Below are 22,735 nucleotides of genomic sequence, written 5' to 3'. Positions count from 1 at the left end.
TAAGCTCACATATAACAGATGACAGACTTTAGGGAACACATGTGGATAGCTAAACGGGTGAACAGGACTTTTTTCTTTCCTTTCTTTTTATTTTTGGCAATAAGATGGGCTGATGTTTTACCAGAGAAAAAGTTCTCTCTCTAAGTGTAGCAGGTTATGATGGCTCTGTTTATAGTACCTTTGTTTGCAGTAGTTCCTGGCACTTCATGCATTTTTCATAGCTGTTTCTTGTTAATACACGCTGTATTCCTTGGAGTGCCAACAAAAAGGGCACTCAGTTGTTACCAGCCTTCTGTCACTATTTTACTGACAAAACAAGTATCAAGAACAGCAGCTTCCAACAGTCCTACAGGATTGCAGATTCTTCACGGAGAAAAAAACATGACAACTTAACTGTATCACAAAAGAACAGATGCAAATACAATTTTTAGCCTGGTCACTGAGCCACTGATAACCACCAAGTTTTGCAAAACCAGATTTCCTTACCTATGCACACAAAAACACAAGCAGTTCTGTGCATGTCCTGTAATACATATTAACCCTGTTTCCAAGAGCAAAGCCGGATACAATAACAAGCAAATGCTGATGTGCATACATGTTTATTGTTTTGCATATAAAAACCTATTTTCAGAAGCAAGAATTCAAAAAATTGATACAGCAGTACAGGAGGAACCCTGACCCTGCAGACAGTTTATTATGAGGCAGTCTTAGCAAGCAGATCTGAGGATGCATTACGGCATTTACATAAATCCTTCCCTATCAAAGCTTTGTTCCCTCTTCCTGCCAAATCAATAAATGGTCTCTGCTCCACTTAGCGACTGCTCTTGTGCACTCACTTTCATGTTCTCTCTCTCAGCTTCAATATAAATGTCCCTTTTTCGTCCACATACATCTGGCCCCAGACTATACACTTTCCATGTCTTCACAACAGGGCAAAATTCTTCCCTCCTTTCACAGGCTGCAGCCTTCTACACCAGAAAAAGAGCAACAGCCAGCAAGCCTACTGTCAGTTACCCAGGACCAACTCAGATTGCGTCAGATATGTGATTCAGTACTTTCTAAAATTAAGGGGATCCTTTTTTTGCTGCTGAGCTATGTTTGGTTTATATGTAAATTCAGTTTGAGGTTCTGCATCTACCAAATCAAAGCAACATGTTTACAAAAAGCTGTTCTAATCAGCCCACGCTAACATTCAAAATTCTTAGATGAGTACAGCTACAAAGAAAAAAAAGATATTAAAAAACCCACAACAATTTCTAGCAAAGAGTCAGCTTCCCAGTGGGGACAAGGCTAAGGAGTCCCAAGAGTATTGCAGCCATAGCTGCACTAGTTTATCTCATTTCAGTATTTCACAGTTGTCCAGATAAACACATTCCATTTTTTGAAAAACAGAGCAAATAAGTGTTTAAAAATTCTGCGGGTTTTCTCCTTTCCTAAGATCACGGAAACAAATCCACCTTTAAGTGTTACCTTAAATATGTTCATATTAAAATAAAAAAAGAAATAAGGCAAAGTTAAGTTGCTATTTTGAAATATTAATAAAGAATCTTTATAATACAACACACAAAATAAGTGAAACAGAAGAACCCAGAAACAAGCAAGTCTTCTCCCTCTGAACAAACAAAAAGTAAATGTCAATATATTAGTTTCCAAATTTTAAAAAAATCCTTTAAGAAATTAACTTTTAGGCATGTACAGCTTTTTATTAAGTATAACACAGTAATATAATACAAAACACAGAACAGACACACTTGTATGAATCCTTTACATTGGTGTATGACAACATTGCGTAATTTTTCTTTTACATGTCCTAAAAGAAGAAACGTAAAGACCTAATTGCTGCACTCATACAAGATCAGAGCCCAGTGAGATGTGAAATTACTAAAATAATATTCCCAAGAAAAATCAAATTTCCTGAAAAATACAAGAATGCAGTTATTTTACAAGAAGCATCTCTATGCAGTTATGACATTGTTTTTCCTTTTAAAGTTGTTAAAAAGCATAAGAAAGAACATATTTCTCCAAAAGTATAAAATAAAATAATTAGGAAACATAAGACACAACTGAGCAGACCCTTCCTGGGTAAATGAACCACCGAACACCATTACTGGCTGACTGGGGCTGCCTGACCATGGTTTTAATGAATCAGAGCCGCTGACTCATAAAATGAGAATGTATTTTACGCTGGCTGAGTGCCTAATTCAGAGCTCACTGCATCCTTGGGTTCACTGTGAAATACAGTTAAGATGGAAGGATGGGACACCACCACTGCCCTAAGAGGCAAACCATGACAACTCAACTGCAGCCATGCACAAGTGGTGACACAGGAAGCAGGAGCTGGTGGAGCCAGGATCCCTTGCTGAGAGTGTGGCAGGGCTTGTTGTGCCCCTGACATCCAGCACAACCCCAGGACTGACAGGAAGGCAGCTTCTCTGTGCTGCACACCAGCATCCCCAAGGACCCCAGGGCTCCCGAGCCAGGAGAAGCTCCTCCAGTGCTCCAGGACTGCAAACTCCCATCCACCAGCATCCCCAAGGACCCCAGGGCTCCCGAGCCAGGAGAAGCTCTGTGCTCCAGGACTGCAAACTCCCAAATCTGCTGATACCCAGGCACATCATCTCCAGACGTGCTCAGCCTCAGGCACAAAGTCCTGTGTCAGCTGAGGGACCACCATTCTTGGAGGTAACATCCCCACAGCCATCCCACCTCATCCAACAATAGATCCATGTTCCAGGGACCACATGCAGCCCAGCATGGGAAGCACAAAGTGGTCTGAGTCAGGCAGTTGCTCTGCTTTGCTTTTTAAAGTCACTCCTCCCAGAGCACCACTCGCCACTCATCTGGTCAAATTTTGAGAAGCCAGTCCTAAACTGTCACAGCCATTTCTTCACTCTCTACCATTCACCATGGAGACAATTCCATGCCAAGGGAAGGGTGAGGAAGAAGGATGGCAGCAGGAGTGCAGACAACTGAGCATCTCAGAGACCTCTGTGAACCACAGAGGCCAAAGAAGGACACACAATGGAAAGAAAAGCAAGGATGGAGAATAACTTCTAGGGGGAAACAAAAAAAATCCACTAGCACAATAATTTGTTTGGGTGGGGATTTTGTTCTTTTTTTTTTTCTTTTAATGCAAGCCAGAATAAGTTGATTCCTAAAGTAGGCGAGTCTGTACCTTGGCCAAGTTGCAACAGGTAATATTTACCACAGATCCTTTCAAAATTTCACTCATCTCTGGGAAAAGCACATCAAATCACATTAGAGGCAGATATTCACAAAACTAAATCACTATCTCCACAGTAACACCCTTCATCCCTTGAAATCTAAAAACAAGCCCAAAATACCAAATGCCATTCTGGAATGCATATTCTTCACCACTCCCTCTTTCCAGCACTACTTCATATTTGTCACTTTTGATGTCTCTTCTTGTGTGCCTAATCACCTTCCCAAAGGTGCTCTGAAAGACTGACAAAACAATATTTGACTGTTCTCTGAATTTCCACTTCTGTTAGATGTAATCATTAATTCTCTATTTCTGTATCACTTCATTCAGTTTTTTACAGAAATCCTGTTACCTCCTTCCCTGTAATTTCTAAAAGTCACACATTCTTGCTGGCCACAACAGCTAATGTATTTTCTACTGACAGAGTTATTTGATGTTTTTATTATCGCTCTGTCAGCTGGCCTAGTTGGCTATCTTCTTCAGCTTCCTATCCTGCTTCCAAACATCATTAATCTTTTTGAACTCATCTACTCATTTCCCTATTTCTCAAATAAGACAGTGATTTCTTTGCCCTTTTCTATGGAAACCTCCTACCCCATCTCTCACTGCACTAACATCTTATTCTCTGTACTCCCAGCCCTCACACTCCATTTGCCTGCTCTCCTGGTCTTTGCTTAACTGCCCTTATCTACCTGCCTTCAAATACTTCATAAACTGGGGCTTAAAGTAACCTGAAAACACCAAATCCCCCTACAATTACATTATTATATCATTATCTTCCTCATTAATCATTCTCTCCTGTGACATTCAGCAGGCCAGTAAATTACACTCAAATTGTATTTCTTCAATTGTAATTCAGTTTGCTTCCAATAAAGGTGATGTTTTTCTAGAGTCACACCAATGCAATCCCTATAAACCACTACTTGCTTTTCCAGAAAAATGAAAAGCTCAGAAGCAGACCAGCTCCGACATGAGGAGATGTGGTTTCTAAAAAGGAAAGTGTATTGGGTTTACATTGCCTAGTTTTGGTAGCAGGGGGCCTACAGGTTGCTCCTGTGAGAAGCTGCTAGAAGCCTTCACCATGTCCAGCAGAGACAATCCCTGGTGGCACTAAGGACAGACATGCTGCTGGCCAAGGCTGGGCCTATTATAAATAGTGGTAACACCTCTGTGGTAACAGATTTAAGAAAGAAAAAAAAAAAGTTGTCATGCTATTGTAACTGTGGCCAGGGAAGAGCAGAGTGAGAACAGGTGAGAACAACTCTGCAGGTACCAAGGTCAGTAAAGGAGGATGGAGAGGGGCTGCTCCAGACCCTAGAGATGAGATTCCCCTGCAGCATGTGGTGGTGATGATCACAGCGAAGCAGCTCTGCCCCTGCAGCCCATGGAGACCCACAGGCGTGGAGAGATCCACCCACAGCCTGTGGAAGAGCCTGCAGCCATGGATGGATGCCTGGGAAGAGACTGTGACCCCATGGCAGACCCGTGGAGAGAGAGGCCCTGCCCCCAGGCTGGAGCAGCCTGTCCTTGGAAAACTGCACCCCATGGAAGAGTGACCCACACTGCAGCAGTGTGAGGGGGACTGGTGCCCGTGGCAGGGACTGACATTGCAGCAGTTCACAGAGAGCTGTAGCTCATGAGATAGAGCTGGGCTGGAGAAGTCCATGGAGAATTGTTTCCCCTGAGAAGGACCCCATGGTGCAGTAGGGGAATGACTCTTCTCCCTGAGCAGCAGAAGAAGCCATGGGTGATAAAGGACCGTAACAAATATTCCCCATCTCCCTGCACCATTGGTGGCAGGATCTAGAAGAAAGCAGGGGTGGGCAGAAGGTATTTTAAAGGTTTATTTTACTTATTTTTGTCCTGTTCTGATTTTGTTAGTAATAAATTCATTTCATATCCCTAAGTTGAGCCTGCTTTGCCCTTGATGGTATTTGATGAGTGATCTCTCCCAGTCCTTATCTTCACCCATGAACCCTCTGTTAAATTTTCTCTCCTCTATCCAGCTGTGGAGGGCAGTGAGAGAGCAGCTTTTCATGGCTCTCTGGCATCCAGCCAGTGTCAACCCACTACAGTCTCCTTTGCTGGACAATGTGGGCAGTATTTTACTGTGGGCCAGGGAAATCTGTTTATCTCTTGCTAGAAGAGTTTAAATTCACCCACCAGCTACTTTATATATACTTTCAAATGCCTCCTTTGTGTGTTCACATACCCTCCTAGTTACATAAAAAAGAAATCCTTTCCCACCACTGTGTCTGAATTTTTAATATTCTGCCGTCTCAGTCTTGTTCCAGGGATAGGATTGTCATACCTTTTCACCTGGAAGGTTAATTCAGGGTAAAACTCCTCCATCTACCAATTCCAGTACTGGTGGAATCATTAATTTACACGTCTGCTGCAGATTTGTAGCATTTACCACAAAAGCAAATCAGGTCACTTCATGTAGTAAAACTAAATACATCTACACTCTCGTATTTTTGTCAGCTGATTTACTTCACTACACATTAAGAAATTCAGTAATGCCATGAAGACAACATAATCAGTAAGATAATCCATTACTACTGCACAGAAGATAAAACCTGATTTCCTTCTGCAAAATCTTGTGCTTTGTAAGAGAACCATGATCCCAGCCAATAAACTAGGCAGTTGAACTGGTGATGTCTGCATGGGCACTATTTACACTAACAAACAAAGAAACCAAAAACATTTCTGAAATCTTTTAACAGACAAAATCATTCACATGTTGCTAAAAGAGAGATCTTCAGAAAGAAACACATGTTAAACACATGTATGTTTTTCAGCAAACACTGGAAGTCTGGACAGATGCTGTGCCAGATGACACTGAACACTGGCAAAAGATTTGCTGCTATGCTGTCTTTGACCCACAACCCAGCAGATGTTTTCAGCACTGCTGGTTGTGTTCTGAACCATGCAAACCATTTACACAGCTTTCTGGATTTGCCCATGGTAAATTTAACTCACTCACTGAGCATTTTTATTCTCTTTATGATTTTTACTAGCTTGTGTCATCTCATAGCTCTTTCACAGGATCTTTGGATTTTCTAGCACATCCTTTCACAGAGACCTTTCAAATGCTAAATGCTTCTATTTTACTCCCTAGAAAGTCAGCAAAAACTGTGATCATAGTGTTCAGTCTTATCCATGTGTCTTACACAGGTACCTAATGAAATCAAACTGTTACCATTGTACCATGATTCATATTCACACCTAATTCATATAGTTACATTTTTTCAGATTATTTTTCTTTTGGTCATAAGCCCAATTTCAGATTTGTCAGTGCACTGAAAGTAGCTGCTTTTAAGTTAACAAAACCCCATCATATATCTAAAAAATGCATTTGAGGCTAAGTCTGACTTTTCCCCCTGCCTGTTAAATACTGGGAAAGGATTCTGATTTCTCTTACAGGATCATCATCTAAATTATTAGGATATAATTGTTTAATATTACCACTTTCAGCAATTCTGACTCAAAGAAACCATCATATCACATATTTGCTATAATTATTTTTAAATATAAGATATTTCAGGTAGCACTACCCATTCTATATTTGACTAACATTATTTCCAAAATAAGAAGACAGATGATTACTGTGGGATGCTGACCACTCAAAATTCACAAGAAATCAATGCAAGGTACAAAGATTCAAATACTACAAGGTCAATTGTGTCAGAAATAGTGTGGCCAGCAGGACTAGGGTAGTGATTGTCCCTCTGTACTGGGCACTGGTGAGGTCACACCTTGAATCCTGTGTTCAGTTTTGGGCCCCTCACACAAGAAGGACATGGAAGGGCTGGAGCCTGTCCAGAGAAGGGCGATGGAGCTGGTGAAGGATCTGGAGCACAAGTCTTACAAGCTGCAGCTGAGGGAACTGGGATTGCTCAGCCTGGAGAAAAGGACACAGAAGACCTTGTCATTCTCTGCACCTACCTCAAAGGACATTGTGGCATCTGGAAATTTTGTGACATCAGTCTCCTTTCCCAGGTAACAACTGACAGGATAATAGGAAATGGTCTCAAGTCACACAAGGGGAAGTTTAGCTTGGATATTGGGAAAAATTTCTTCAGTGAAAAGGCTGGCAAAGCAGTAAAGTCACCATCCCTAGGGGTATTTTAAAGACATGTAGATGTGGTGCTCAGGGACATGGTTTAGTGGTGGCAGTGCCAGGTCAACAGCTGGATTTATAAAGGTCTATTCCAATGTAAATTATTGTAGTCTGTCCTACTCTATATCACCTGTACTTTATTAGTTATAACCTCTTAGAAACAATCTAAATATATAATGAGCTTAATTATATCATAACATAAAACTGACAGGAAGCCAGGCTGAACTGCCATGAAGGATGCAATCTTTGCAGAGTTTCCTTTTGCAAGAAAAGTGCAAAGGACAATATTAAATGAGGAGGCAATTTGTTTGTGGTTTTTTCCTCAGAACACTCAACATCCATAAGGGACGTGAATCTGGTTTTCAGACAGCAGCAATTAAAAAAAAAAAAAAGAAGCAGCAAAAAACACTAGCGGCAAAGGCTACTTTGAACAATCTAAGGAATCTTTTTCCATGTTCACGAGAAGAGACTATGTTACTGCTTGTGGCAGAAGCCTTTGAAAGGCAATGTTTTCTGCCAGGATTTCGATAAAAAACAGCATGAAACAAGTAACTTCAATGTGCTCACGACAGTTCTGTGAACAACAGCAACAGTATCTTCACCTACAGTTTTGATTAACCACTTCATGAAAAACATTCTCCTTCCTCTGCTCCCAAACTTTCTTAATGTCTCCTTCTCCACTGTTTGAGCATACCCATGACATCATTAACTTATTGAAATAATTTGTGGTCTTACACTAACCAAATGGCTTCTGCTGACTTTGAGATTGAATCTCAGATTATTTCTTATTTTAAGTGTAAGGAACAATCTAATCAGATACAAACATACCTCAGTATTGAAGAGAATGACAAGCTGATTATGAGTTACCTGAAGTTACAACAGCAGCTTCTTTCTAATTCGGTGTTACATCTTCCTCTGATTTACTCAGCTTTGTGAAGATGAGGTGTTATATGTTACCTAATTAATGGAATTCAGACACTGGCATTTTCAAATAACCTTCTGGCACTGACAGCATTGTTCTTGGACAATTTCCTTGGGAATCATTATGATGTTTAAAAAAAATAATTAAAAATATATATCTGTATCATGCCTGAAAGAATCAGCTGACCTGAAATGTGAGATTTTAAAACTAATTTGCAACAAATCCTAACTGTCAACATCAACAGGCCAAAAAATACAATTGTATCAATTCTTGTAAAAAATGTTACAAATACATTTATAACCTGTGTCTATTCAATATTCACTACTTGAAGGAAAAAAAGAAAATACTGTATGCTTACCTTGACTTCCTACCTTTAATAGTAATATGAATTTTAAAAATGCTATTCTGTAGCATGCTCATCCTCCCCACCTCTGTAACATTTGATTCACTCCTTATGCACAGACATGGGATGCAAACTTCCTGAATCTGATTTGCAAAAAAGATGGGTACCTCCAAAGATGATTCAGTAAATTACATGGAGTCTGACAATTCTGAGAGTCAGACTCATATTCCCTAGTCTGTTTTTCATTTCTCACATTCCAGGAGAGGTATACCTACTTCTTGCTAGAACAAGAGTGAGAAAAATAGAAAAGCATGTGAACATTTTGGTTACACAATCTTTATGAAACTCTAAAGCTAAAATTACCAGTATCTTTAACACATTTTATAAAATGTTTTTAAAAACATTTTTTAAAAATACACACTATTTTTATATTTCCCTGCAGATATAAATTTGCTTTTTCAATGTCTTATATTTAAAAAAGAAAATTATCTCACAATAAAACACCAGTCTGAGCAACAAATGTGAATTGCAAAATGCGAATTTGAAAGAAGACTGAAAAGCTACAGGAAGACTTGAGTATATTTCCCACAACTACAGCAGCATAAAGAGCCCTCAGAAAAGTCATCTGGGCAACTACAACTACGCCAATTATTGTTTTCCATGTTTTAATCATCTGGCACCCAAGGGCACACCTGTGCAGAACAAGAGAAGAAAACAGTAGCTGCATGTAACTTTTGGAATCAATTACTTGCCTTTTATCAAATGCTATATGCCACAAACAGATCAACTTTTCATACAGTTAAACTGTAACTCCTCCCATGCTTCCTGTAGAATGAAAGAGGCTAGGGAAGGGAATTTCCAATATACAGTGGGCTGACCCTCTAAAGCAGCACAGTTAACTGAAGACTACAGTCAAAGAAATAAATAATAACTCTTTCTGTTTTCAGGGGGAAAAAATGAAGACAATTCCTTCTGCTGGATTTACAGAACCCAACACAACAGATTCTTTGAATGATCAGCACAAAGTGTTTCATATGGCCAAAACACAAGCCAGCTTTTCAAATACTTGTTTCAAAATGCAACCCAACAGTAAAATAACTACTGCTAAAAGTAATTTGTCAGTTCTACAGGAGATGGAGGTCATGTAGGAGAAAAGAATGCAATAAAGAAACATGCAGAGCTGATTTTTTCCTGTGGTTTTAAAACAAATTAGCTGTCAAAGTTATGCAGAATAACAAGAAATACTGACTAATTAAAAATATTCAAGTATGTGAACATGATTGCTAGGAAAATAATGCCAATAATTTACTGGCTAGTTAGCTCCTTAGAACCGCCAGCTTTGGACAGTTCTTGAAGTTGGGAATAAACTTTGTAGGTCTTGTATTAATTCATCATTCCATTCATTGCAAGTCAGTGACTGATGATGGTGCCAATGTTACGGAATAACATTCATTAATAATCAGCACATTCAGATGAGAAACACAAGTTCAACTTTTCTGAGCTTTTGGGTGCATTTCATATGCACTCAAACACAGCAAATCAAACATGCCCTACAGATACAGGCTGTAATTAATCTATTTTAAAACAAAAAATGGAAAACTGCACTTTCATGAGATTTGAGGTGCCGGTGAGTTTACACAGACTGAAGAAACAACTCCTCCCAGGAGGACTTCCAAGATCTGCTGCTACACATTTTAGGATCAAAACTCAAAAGCCACAACTAGAACATCTTGAAGAACATACTTTCATGTGAGGAGAGAGAGTTTAGGATTTACTGCAAAGACTTAATGCTTAGGTTCTTAAATGAAAAATGAGGAAGAAAGATTCCTGCAAGTTCTGGGTAGCAATGCTGACTGTTCAGATATAATATCCAAACATCATATTGTTTTTACTTGTGAACCTTTGATCACAGTTTGAAAGTTCAGGGCTGTGTTTTGGGGTGGCTTTTTGTTTGTTTTTCTCTTTTAAGGAACAATAAAAATGGTAAATGTCTACTTTCTGTTTGTTACACTCAAACAAGGTCAAAAAGTTCCCAATCCAGTGTCCCTTGGGACATTCAACATCAGCCCCAGGCTGTATCAAGTGCAGTGTAGCTAAGGGAAGGGATTACTACCTTTCTTCAGCTATCATTAAACCACATGCAATTTTGGCTCCTCAAAGGAAACAAGATATGCTGATAAACCTCAAAAAATCCAGGGGAGGGTCCCAAAGACAGTGGAGGCTGAAGGACCTGGGCTCATTCAGCTTCAAGACAAGGCAGTTTTGTGGTCACTTCACAGCACAGCTCTCCTGACCTAAGGGGAGGTTATAAAAAAAGACAGCGCCAGGCTCTTTACAAAGGTGCCTACTAAGACACAATGGCTAAAAACAGAAGTTGGGGGATATAAGAGATGAAGCAAAATAAATGAAATTAAATCCTAACATTTGTGAGATTAACTAAGCACTAGAAAAGGCTTCAGACCTCTGTTCTCAGAGACTTCCAACACCAAACAATTAAAAGCCCTGAGCAATCACAGTTTAATTCAGTGTTGCATTGAGCTGGAGATTGGAGAGGAGATCTCCTGAGGTGCCTCCCAGCCTGGGATGCTGTGAGGAGGGAAACAGAAAGCTTGACCAATGCCCCTCCTATACTCACCCCAGAAACCTGGGACAGGGGTTGGCAAGGGGGTGGCCACCCTCAACTGCTTCAAAAGAAGGCATGAGAAACCCAAATCAAACAATGTGGAATTACTTGCCCTGCAGAAGAACATTATTCTTTCTCCACAAAACAGAGGCTCATTCCAGTGACTTGGCTAGCTCATTCTTTATGCTGTTGTCTTTTTTTTTAAACAACTACTATAGTCTCATTTCTGAGTATTTCAAGGACAACTAACACACATTAATTATGCAGGCAGGATACTCTGGTAATGGGACATCCTTGTTCCTTCCAGTTTGCAATATTGTGTAGCACTGGAACAATCTTACTGCTATTCCATTCCAAGAGCAACAGGAAACGGCAAACTCCACAGGGGGAAGAAACAAACGGAACTCCCCCAAATACAGTAACAGTAAATACAGGCAGGAAATAACCTGATACTCTTGTTCTGCAATTCTAGCAACTCCAACTGCTTCATCCTCTGGGGCACAATAATGACCACTTGGACTTTCTGCCATTTCCTTACTGTTGCCAGTATGGCTCACCCAGCAGCCAAGTCGTAGGAAACAAGACTTTTGGTATTGCCTCTTTTCTCTGTTTTAAGCTGGATTTCTCTAAAGAGAGGGGTGAACTTAAATTATTAGGTCAACCCTGATTTCTACTTTCCAAACAGCACAGTGGGATTGTCTTGTACCACTCAGTCTGTCTGCATGCTATGATAAAAATGTAGGCATCAGGAGAGGTTAATTGAGGCTGCCAAAAGTCAACAGTGCCTTATTCCACACAAAGTTATTGTACCTTTAAGCAACTTATGCCTAAAATCACTGTGGTACAATAAACCACAAAGATCTTTTTTTAAACACACATAAAATGAGTATGTTTACTTACGCTTTCAGCAAATTAACAAGAAAAATATTTGTCAAGATCATCAAGCAACTGTGAAGCCTTACATGCAGATGGCAATGAAAAGCTGCAAGAAACAGGCCATGTTTATGTACATCAACAGCAGCATGATGGCATTCATTCACTCAGCTCAATAAAAACAAATAGCTAACAAGATGAAACACTACAATGTTAGAGAACACATGACAAAGTCTATATACAGGTTAATAACAATAAGCATAGTGAAAACCATGAACTACAGAGATTCCAGCTGAAACATATTTTCCCAAATAGTCACAGTATCATATTGGTTTGTTGGGGGGTGTTGCCCAATTACACTCTGAAATGACAGAAGAAAGTCATAAACTTCATTATCTTTACCAGATGCTTTAAGAACATAGCAAAGAAACTTTATTTAAAGCAATTTTTTGTAAAAGCTGGTTATTGATTTCCTTTCAATTTTGAGAAAATAAGCTATGGAAGTGGTGGGCTTTGTTTACTGAGCACTATACTGCAAATATACATGCCTCACATTTAGCTAACAAACAAGAGATTTGGGTCATACTTCACAGATCTTTATTCTCTAAATTACAGTTATTTGACACATCAAATGCCTAGACAAGAAAGAAGGAGGAGGAGAAGGAGAAGAATCAAGATTACACAGCTTTTCTAGCTGATGATACAGTTATCACAACAGAATTTCTTTGGCCAACAACACTACAACCTGAAGAAAACAATTTTATTATTTAGCATTCAGAAAAGGCACAAATATTTCTCTATGACTTTCTATAGAGAAATATACAATTACTGCCCTCAAAGAAAATGTTGTTGGTGTCAATGACTCATGCAAAACCAAAGAAAATAATTACAATTCTGTGCTTGCAACTGGAAGAGCCCTTCAAAATATATGCACCAGAAACTCTGGACTCTGACAAAGTTTTGAAGGGTTAAAACATGTAGTTTTTAACTTGTTGTTTTGTAGAAGTCTATTTAAATATGTAATTGTGTCAAAAAACCACAGTGTTATTAAGGAATGTAATAGAGCAGATTTTTAAAATTCTAAGCAAAGAGTGAAGGAGCAATGAATTGAAACATGCTTTTGAATACTGCTTTAAACAATATTGTCATTGCAGACAACATGATCTAATATTTATTTATGGTTGTAAAATTTGTCTACATACATCAGGATTTGTGGAGACAAGTTTCCCTCACTTTCCTTTGGCTTATGAAATAATCTATTCTCAGTGACCAGGAAACTGCGATTCTGAAAGCTGTTGTAAAAAGCCACAAATATAACTAGAGAAGAAAAGCACAACAAAAACAGATGTAGCCTCTATGCAATCATTTTGCACGTCCCAGACATTTCCCGATATATGAGAATGTAATAAAATGAAATTCAGTGTGTCACTGCACTTGTTTGCTAGATTTTCTTGACGAGGAAATCAACATCATCAGAGATGCGTAATGCTGTAATCAACATCACCTTTCACTGATGGAGATTTATCAATTTGGATAAAGGCCTACTATCAAACTGCAAAAGTGGGGGGGTTACACTGGCTATCCAGTATGTTTCACTGGTCATTTCTTTCTGAGCCTTTGCAACCTCAATCTGTACTTAAAACTAAACTTAAAATAATGTATACACGCAACCTGGAATACATGACTGCTACCAAAAGGAGTTTCATGTTCCTCAAATTATCTAGGAGTTCACATCTTTAAAAAAAAAAATTTCAACATACTGTTTATTGAGTGGCATTAGCACAACTAGAAAAAAGACAGCACTTGTTCTTGTTTAGCATCTCTAAGCACACAGTGTTTGGCGTGCTTCAGCACAACAGGAGTCCAGAACACACCACCTTAAACATTCAGGAAACCTTTTCCAGTTGCCTATGCAACTTCTGATCAAGGGATGGAACTGATCCCCACTTGAATACCACTTGGTACTTCAGTTTCAACTTATGGTTCTGTCAAGCTATATTGACTAATTAGTGGCTTGGAAGCAGTACACAGTTTGTAATGTCTGGAGTCCCAGGCTCTAGAATACTTTGCCCAAAAGGGAATGATTACTGTATCACTCACAAACACACCATCACTTTAAGTTTTACTTTTATAAAACACCTTCAAAACTAAAGACTGCCTGAATGAATTCAGAGAAGAGCTACACTGTGCTGTCTGTAGAAGTTGTAAAGGTATCCTGTCCTGAAACTCCTTTTTTATGGAGAAGGCAGAATTACATAATCCTCATCCCTTTCTCTTCAGAACTGGACAATTGATAGGAAACTCAGAGTTGTTAATTTCTACAGTTAATCTTAATGGTTGATTTTATGCTTGCAAATGTTATTCTAAAATGTTAGAGTAAATAGAACACTACACTGTTGTTGATTTAAGTGATTATACATACTTTCTCTCATCCAAAGGATTATTTACTAAGGAAACAACCTCAAAATTAATTTAAAAGTACTTCTTTTTATTCATGGTGGAATTCACCCATGGAATTCATTGCCATAGAATATTATCAAAGTTAACACTGCAGCTCAGAATTAATGATATAAAATAAATTAAAATACATAATAGCAACCTTAATGTGACATTCAGGTTTTACAACTGCCTATTTAATATTGGAAATAGACAGGTAAGACCCTCAGGAAAAGAGAAGTGCATTAATAAAACCACATCCTAAACATAATGCATCAAAGGATATACTTCTAACAAACACATCAAAACAGCTGATTTATCTGACAAAATAACTCCCAGTATACCAGTTTATCTCATTCTCTAAAAGAATGAGATGGCTGCCTCGCTCATTCTGAAAACTTCTTATCTACACACTACCAGCTTCTGACCTGCTTAGTCTCACAGACCTGTCAAGATAACAGAATGAAGATCTGTGATCACCACTAAAGTAATGCTACAGAAAACTTTTACCCTAAAAAGCAATTCCGGATTGATTTAGTTACAAATATTGATCAATCTGCTGCAGTACAGGGAAAAAAATTATACAGCCTCTTACTAGCAAATCATACTTAGACTATCTTTAGAACTACCTGAAGATATTGGAAAGTCTAGTACAATCTACTGACTACACAACTAATTTGAACTTGGTAACTTCATTCTTCACAATGGAAACCGACTGTTTTTCAGAGTGCTACAGTCTAACACATGAAAGTGGTTACTGATATTCCTCAAGCAAAACATCATCCTCAAAAAAGACATCACAGCTTCCCAATGGCTATCATTTCAAAGTGAAAAGACTGTACAGAAGAAAATGTGGAGTGTAAACACTCAGCAGCTTTACCCACTTGTAGAAAAGATTTTACTGTTCTGAAGGAGGACATAATTTGGTGTCCCTTTCAGATACAATCCTTTGGATGATACTTCCTTCCAAGAGTTCTTTTAGCAACACCAGCCACTCAAATTTTTCGGCTTTTACCAGCATTTTACCCTCTGCTACTTCAAAAAAATGTTGGTAAAGATGTACAATGAAATTATTTTTGTGTTTAAGTCACTAAAACTGTTGAACTCTATCCCTCTGCCTATTGTACATCAGTTGCTGTTTCCTTCAGTTTTGGACTTTTAGCAAATACCTGAAATGAAAAAGCACCATAGCTACACACATACAGTGCAATAATAGTATCATTCTCTTCCCTGATCTCCATCAGAACATCCACCAAAAAATGAGTTATTACCAAATACACACAGATGTGTCATTTCATGTTTTGATCTGACTGCTCTGATTAAAAAGAAAACTAAAAAGAACCAAAAACCAAAATATAGCTCAGTGTTGTACCTGCAATTTAGAAAACAGGGAATTTCATGTGTGAGATGATTTGCATGAGCTCCAGCACAACAAATAAAGGATTCAGATGCTTTCCAGTTTTGACAGTCACCAGACAAACTGTCCACCTTCTTCAAGTAACTCTTGCCAGTCAGCTGTCTCCCACCAACTTCCATTTCCATGTTCAACACTATCTGTAGAACAAGTTACCCACCAGGTAAGCCCTAACCCTTGCAAATTTATAGGTTCTGGTTTTAGCCAATCTTAGTAATTAAGTGGATTCAAACCACTTAACAGAATGGTTAGGATAAATAAGTAGAAAAGGTAAGAACCTATGGAGACAAGTCTTATTCTTTTTTTTTTTTGGTGGGATTCATCTTTAAGTGGTTTTTCAGCCTGAGCACTAGGGAAGCAGCAAAGGCAGTCAACCCGAGATGCCTTTTACACAAGAAAGAGGGAGCACTGCACTTGCAGCAGACTGCTGCCTCCCCACTCTCCCAAAAACTCTCTCCTCTGGATTTTAATTGACCTTAGGTGGAAGCCACAGAGACTCCAATATCATTTTGTGCACAAGAACATCCAACCCTGTGCCTACAAGCCTGGAAAAAGTTGCTCTTGCAAGGCTGTGGATATTCTACTCCCGCTTGACACCTTTCACCTGTTCCCATTGAACAAGGCAAAACTTCCTGTAATCAAAGAAGCCAGGTAAAATATGTAAAATCATTTGAATGGAAAAAAAAACCTAGGGTGAAAAAATTTTTTTTTTTTTTTTTTTTTTTTTTTTTTTTTTTTTTTTTTTTTTTTGTGGGATTCATCTTTAAGTATTTTTTCAGCCTGAGCACTAGGGAAGCAGCAAAGGCAGTCAACCCGAGATGCCTTTTACACAAGAAAGAGGGAGCACTGCACTTGCAGCAGACTGCTGCCTCCCCACTCTCCCAAAAACTCTCCCTCCTCTGGATTTTAATTGACCATAGGTGGAAGCCACAGAGACTGCAATGTCCTTTTGTGCACAAGAACATCCAACCCTGTGCCTACAAGCCTGGAAAAAGTTGCTCTTGCAAGGCTGTGGATATTCTACTCCCGCTTGACACCTTTCACCTGTTCCCATTGAACAAGGCAAAACTTCCTGTAATCAAAGAAGCCAGGTAAAATATGTTAAATCATTTGAATGGGGAAGGAAAGCTTCCATTTTAGCTGGTTTAGGATCTCTTGTGCAAACTGACATCCAAGTCAACTTTTTTTTTTCAGCATGCTACCCATTAATGGTTCCTAGACTTTTTGTTGCTCTGACTAATACTTTTATGAGTGTTCTGGGACAACACAGAGTTTTAGAACGTAATGGGAAATCCATGTGAATTTTTATCATGCTGGTCCCTATCATTCTCTTGGTACATCATAATAAATATTCCCCAATGTCACCATTACGACAAAAAACCCCACTAGTCTGATCTTTGCCTTCTTTTCAGTAATTGACCAATTTTAGAGCATAATAAGCATGACTTTCCCTATCTACAGGAAGTTTATTTCAATTTAAAAATATGTCCAAGTTTTTTGATATGTATGTTTACACTGTCATATGCAATGCCACTACCCAAACTGCCCTCTAGTCTGAACAGTCTTGCATCACCTGCAGAGACAGGCACATAAAAATCAGTCACCTGAAAAGTGCAACAAAATATCATATTCTATGATCGTTTCTTGAACAGCCGCCTCCAGTGAAATCAATGAAAAGCACAAAATAAATAATAATCCAAGCACAGCATGGTTCGCTGCCTCCACAGGCTTGCCTTAGTATTACAGCTGGCCAATTTATTCTTTCTATAGCAAATGTGAGCAGCAGTAATTCAAAGCCACAGAACACATAGAGAGGTATCGGATTCTGAAATACACTTCAAACATGTAATTTAAGAAGCATTTTAATACCGAGTAGTGTAGTAATTCAGATATTTCCCCTTCAAAAGTTTCATCAGTATTTGTTAACTAGGGAATAAAAGATCACCCAAGCATCATGGAATCTTTTCCTTCCAAGGCAGAACACAGACCTCACTCCCACTGAGGCACTTCCAGCAGGTGAATACATGTATTTTTGAAAAAAAATACATAATGATTTAAGAAATGTTCTCTGTAACATATTGCTCATATCCTGAAGAGATGCTAATTCTGATTCATTCAGTATCATTCTCACGAATACTAGTTGCTGAAAGGAAAAATAAAAGAAATAAAATGAAGAAAAATAATTCCTGCTATTTACCAGGAGTTTAAGTATTTGGCTCAAAGACAATTGTGAAAATTTCTAAAGAATATCTGAACTCTGTCACCAAAAAAATTCTGAAGTACTTTATTTTTACCTGCTATTGCTTTCAAAACACTGATACCTGCACTCAACCCCTCAGAAAACTCTAAACTTTCTAGAAGCTTCTACAACTCTTAGTTCATCTGGGTCAAAATTCAAGAAATTTTGAAAGCAAGTGTAAGTTCTGGGAAGCACTTGGCCCAGGCAACTACCTCACTGAAGCCATTGCTGATAACACACAATCCAACAGCATCAGTCAAAAACCAGAGAAAGCCATCCTCTGGAAACATGTCCTAAGCTTTTTTTCCCCAGCACCTCATTTGAAAGTAACCATATTTGGCTTAAGAGAAAACTAATGAATTGTGTGTGAACAAAAACAATTAGAAGCAGTATAATTAAAAACTGTTATTAAGTAAGCCAGCTTTGTGGTTCAAGTCTCTATAAACCAAAGAAAGCAATTACCAAAAGATCGCTCTGATGCCTTACTTCAATGTGAAAAATAATTTCTTGCATTTTTCAAGTACATACGAGTAACAAAAGAAGACAGGTTCACACCAAGGCTCAAGCTTTAAAAGACAAATACAAAAAGCCCACTTTCCACCACCAGTGCCAAAGCTCCCTCATCTCTATTTTGTTTGTTTGGGGTTTTATTTCAGCGTTGTACTACTACAGTAGAGGAAAAAAACAAAAAAAACACTGTAGTAATCACACTGAGAAAAAAATCCAATAAAGTACCCAACTCTCTCAGTCTTATTACCAAACACACTACTTTATTTGCAGTAAGTTTCACATTACTCTAAGTTACTATTACAACTCTAGGATCACACTGGACTGAACATAAGATTTTTATCATGAAAATAACATGGCAGGATCAGCCATGAAGTCATAAGCCTACAATAAGCTCTTCAATCTCCAAAGCCTTTCATTTTGTGCATGTTAAGTTTCCTGTCTTCATCAGATGCTCAAGACCCATCATTCTTGAGCTTTAAATGGAAACATCTAGGCTTACCTGTACAAGATTAGACTCTTCAGTGCTACAGACCTGATCTTAAAAATTCTTACAAGGAATTGTGTTTTCTCAGATATGTAGTACTGATAAGTGCCTGGAAAGTATTTCATCCCAGCAAACTGATATTTCTTCATAAATGCAAGCTAGCATTAGTACTTATTTTAAAAGTACATAAACTTAAGGTATTTAAGGTATTAAGACTTAAAGCATTAACCATTTTAGCAGTATTTAAAGAATCCATTTTCGGATTTGCAGATGTGTTATTTTAATGAGTTTGCCACAGCTGCCACTGCCCTCCACATACCTGGTCAGGGCTCTCCAACCTCATTACTTTCTAGTCTTAGAAACAAAAAAGCAAATTATACCATGATAAGAAACTGTAGTAATTGAGCATTTTAAAATCACACACAATGGATTCTGAACCAAAAGAACCAATCTGCATTTCCACCCTTTTGGCAGTGCCAGACACATTCACTGCCCAGACAGGGGCAGGAGACACAAGAGCATCAGTCTCACAGTGAGCCCTTGCAGGAGCTTTTCAGCTGCGGATGTAACCTCACTGTAAGTCATGCAAACAAACATCACTCTAAAAAGCCTTTTCCAGAAGCCCATGAAACACTTCCTTGATGCTTTGGAAAGGAAGAGAGCACTGGCTCAGGGATGGCTCAGGTGCGGACACAAGGTAAGTGCAAGAGTGAAGCCAGCTGAACTGTGTTTCACCCTAGTGAGGGCTCTGCTAAGAGTTTGTAAAGGTAAAAAAAAATAACACCTACAGACACAGCAAACTAAGGTAAGAGAAAAGCTGTTTGTCCGCTTTTTTCCTCTCTCAAATCCAACTGAACAAGATAGCTAGGTCCAAACCCAAAAGTTAAACAGTGTGATTTCATTTTCATACCGAAAATGGGAAGTGCCTCTTTCGGGTTTTATATTTCGATTAATCCTCAGATGAGTAAGATTTATGAGCATAAGCAATTCAAGACAACATCAGTTCTCATCTATGGAAGTATTACTGCAATGCGAAAGTACTTCTGCATCACTAAATATTGGGAATATGGACAGTAAAACCATTTTATCTGAACTTGTTTTGATACAGAAACAATCTGATTGAGCACTTAACAGAATAATACCCTTCCTATTTTAATAGCACAGCAACCTATTATGTTATTAGAATAATACTAAAAAAATTCACCTAAACACTATCTTTTTTCTAGAATCCTTTCTTTGCCCGTGTCTTTCCAGTAAATTCACCCTCATACTTCAATGATCTTTCACAAATTTAAAGAAACTATGGGGCCCAATTGATTCCAAACAGGGAGTTAGTTCTATGACCAACACTGGCACTGAAAGACCTGCCTGACACCCCCACCCCTTGGCTTTCAGGGCATTTCAACCACCCAGCTCCTCCATGCACAGCGTTCCTGCACACCGGCCACCTCGGCACACATGCCTGGTTGCACAGGGACAGCCTTAAAGCCCCTCATCTGCTGACATGGATCAGAGGAACTGTGCCCTTCCCAGCACCAGCGCTGGCCACCCAAGCCCAGGGCTGCACACCTGCGGGGAGGCCACGGGCAGAAGGAGCAGAAAGCGGGTGCGGATGCTGGTGATGGGCTGCAAAGCTGCCTCCACCTCATCCCTCATACAACCCTGCTAATAGCACCCACCACACACGCGGCCTCAGGCAAAGCGACGGGGGAAAAGTGCATTTTCACTGCCAGGCCGCGAAATCAGGAGGGCTGCACACCGCGAGGCACCAGGGAGCGCCCTGGGTCCCGCACGCCTCCAGCAAGGCTGGGATGGGATCCGCGTCCTCCTTCCCGGAGGAGAGGTCGGAGGCAGGATAGGGCACCTGGAACCAGTGTCGGGCAGCTCCCGGGCAGGGTGGAGGAAAAGATGCAGAAATAGAGTGGCGCTGGCCGGGCCACCCCGGGGTTAGTCAAGGGCAAAGCCCCGGGAAGGATGCGTGTTTCGGGGGCTGCTGGGCAGCGCGGTCCTGGAAGGACGCCGCACGGAGAGCGGGACTCGCTCCCGGCAGCCCCGGGCGGCCGGGAAGGGGCTAGCGGCGGTCCGGGACCAGCCCGGGAGCCCCGCAAGGTACGGCCCGCACCGCTCCGCCGCCCGCGGAGGATGCGCCACGCGGGGCTCACCATCCACGGGTTTCTCTCCGCGCCGTGCCATTCCCGGCCCCCCTTCCCCATCTCCCGGCCACACAGCCCCCGAGCTGCCCTCGGCGACCGCGGCTTTCCAGGCCAGCCCGCAGTCCTGCGACCTAACGGGAAACCGGGACTTCTGCAGAGTTTTTCAAACTGTGCGGGGGGCACGGATTGATATTAACATATTCACCCACGGCTGGACACCGCTCTTCTCCATCCAAAAATAATTAGTTCCTTGGATGACCGCCTGCTAAGTAACGCGATTTAGCAGACTGAAATTTCTCAAAGTAAGGAAAATCTACGTCCCGAAAACCTCTGTAAATTTGAGGGCTGCTACTTCTAAACGACGCTCACTCTTCCATTTACAAAGTACCCCCGAAACCCTAACACGGCAGCTCAGCCTGCCTGCAGAGCAAACCCTGAATCCTCCTCTCTCGCACTCCCTGCCCGAGGATGCGGGACGACGCGGGACTCGGAAAGCAGCGGCCGCTGTTCCGAGCGAAAAGCCGCGGAGCCCCGCACGCCGGTGCCGCGGCTGCGAGCAGAGCTCTGCCACACGCGGGAGCCCCGCACCCCCGGATGGACACCAACGGCGACAAAAATTAATAACAACAACAAGCACATGAGAAATTAGGGGCGAGTTACGAAGTTTAAAGTTTCTTGGAGAAACAGCGGAACGGGGAAGATGCCACGAGGAAGGAGTGCGGAGCATCCCCCAAGCCGCCGGCCCCGGCGGCAGCGACGGCGATCCCACAGCCCCGGGGACCCAGGAAGGGAGGGAGAGAGGGACGGAGGGACATACCGGCAGTCAAGCACACGGGCAGGAGCAGCCGGAAGGTGAGCCCGCACACCACCTCGCTGGCCATCGCGGCGGGCGGGGGTCGCGGCCGGCCGGCCGGAGAGCCGTCCCTCTCTGCGCGCCACCGCCGCTCCTAGGGCCGCCCGTGAGCGGAGCCGCCGCGGCAGCGGAGCATCGCCCGTCCCCTCCTCGCCTCAGCCGCGCCGCCTCACGCCTCCCGCCGCATCCCGGCGGCAGCCCATGCAAGCAGCGCCGCGCCGCACCCCCGGCCCGGAGCACGCACACGCCCGCCCCTTCGGGGCTGCCCCCACCGCCCTCCCCCGCTCCCACGGCGGCGCGAACCCAGGGAATTGCCCCTGCCTGCCTGCCCCGCCCCGCGCCAGGGAATTGCCCCTGCCTGCCCCGCCCCGCGCCTCCTCCGCCCCCGGCCCTGCCTGCGCGCCCCTCCGCCGGGACCGTCCTGCCACCGCGCCGGCTCCCGACCTGCGCCGAAAACTTCACAGGATTTCCCTAACGCTTCTTTTCGTGTTGGTGTTGGGGAGGGGTGTTATTTTTTTCCCTTCACTTATTTTTTTTCT

At 41.2% G+C, this 22,735-nt stretch overlaps 1 protein-coding gene across 1 annotated transcript in view; it reads right to left on the bottom strand.

Annotated features, from left to right (window-relative positions):
- The window catches only part of PIEZO2 (piezo type mechanosensitive ion channel component 2), a 287,457-nt gene extending 264,999 nt beyond the window's left edge, over nucleotides 1–22,458 (bottom strand). The window contains exon 1 of the mRNA XM_039706337.1: nucleotides 22,161–22,458. Within this exon, the coding sequence (XP_039562271.1) occupies nucleotides 22,161–22,224 (64 nt within the window). The 5' untranslated portion in view covers nucleotides 22,225–22,458. The remainder of the gene's footprint in view (nucleotides 1–22,160) is intronic.
- Between the last annotated feature and the right edge of the window lie 277 nt (nucleotides 22,459–22,735).

The sequence above is a fragment of the Passer montanus genome, unplaced genomic scaffold, assembly GCF_014805655.1.
Source record: "Passer montanus isolate IOZ18808 unplaced genomic scaffold, ASM1480565v1 scaffold19, whole genome shotgun sequence".
NCBI lineage: Eukaryota > Metazoa > Chordata > Aves > Passeriformes > Passeridae > Passer > Passer montanus.
This window is presented reverse-complemented; position numbering and strand designations above follow the sequence as displayed.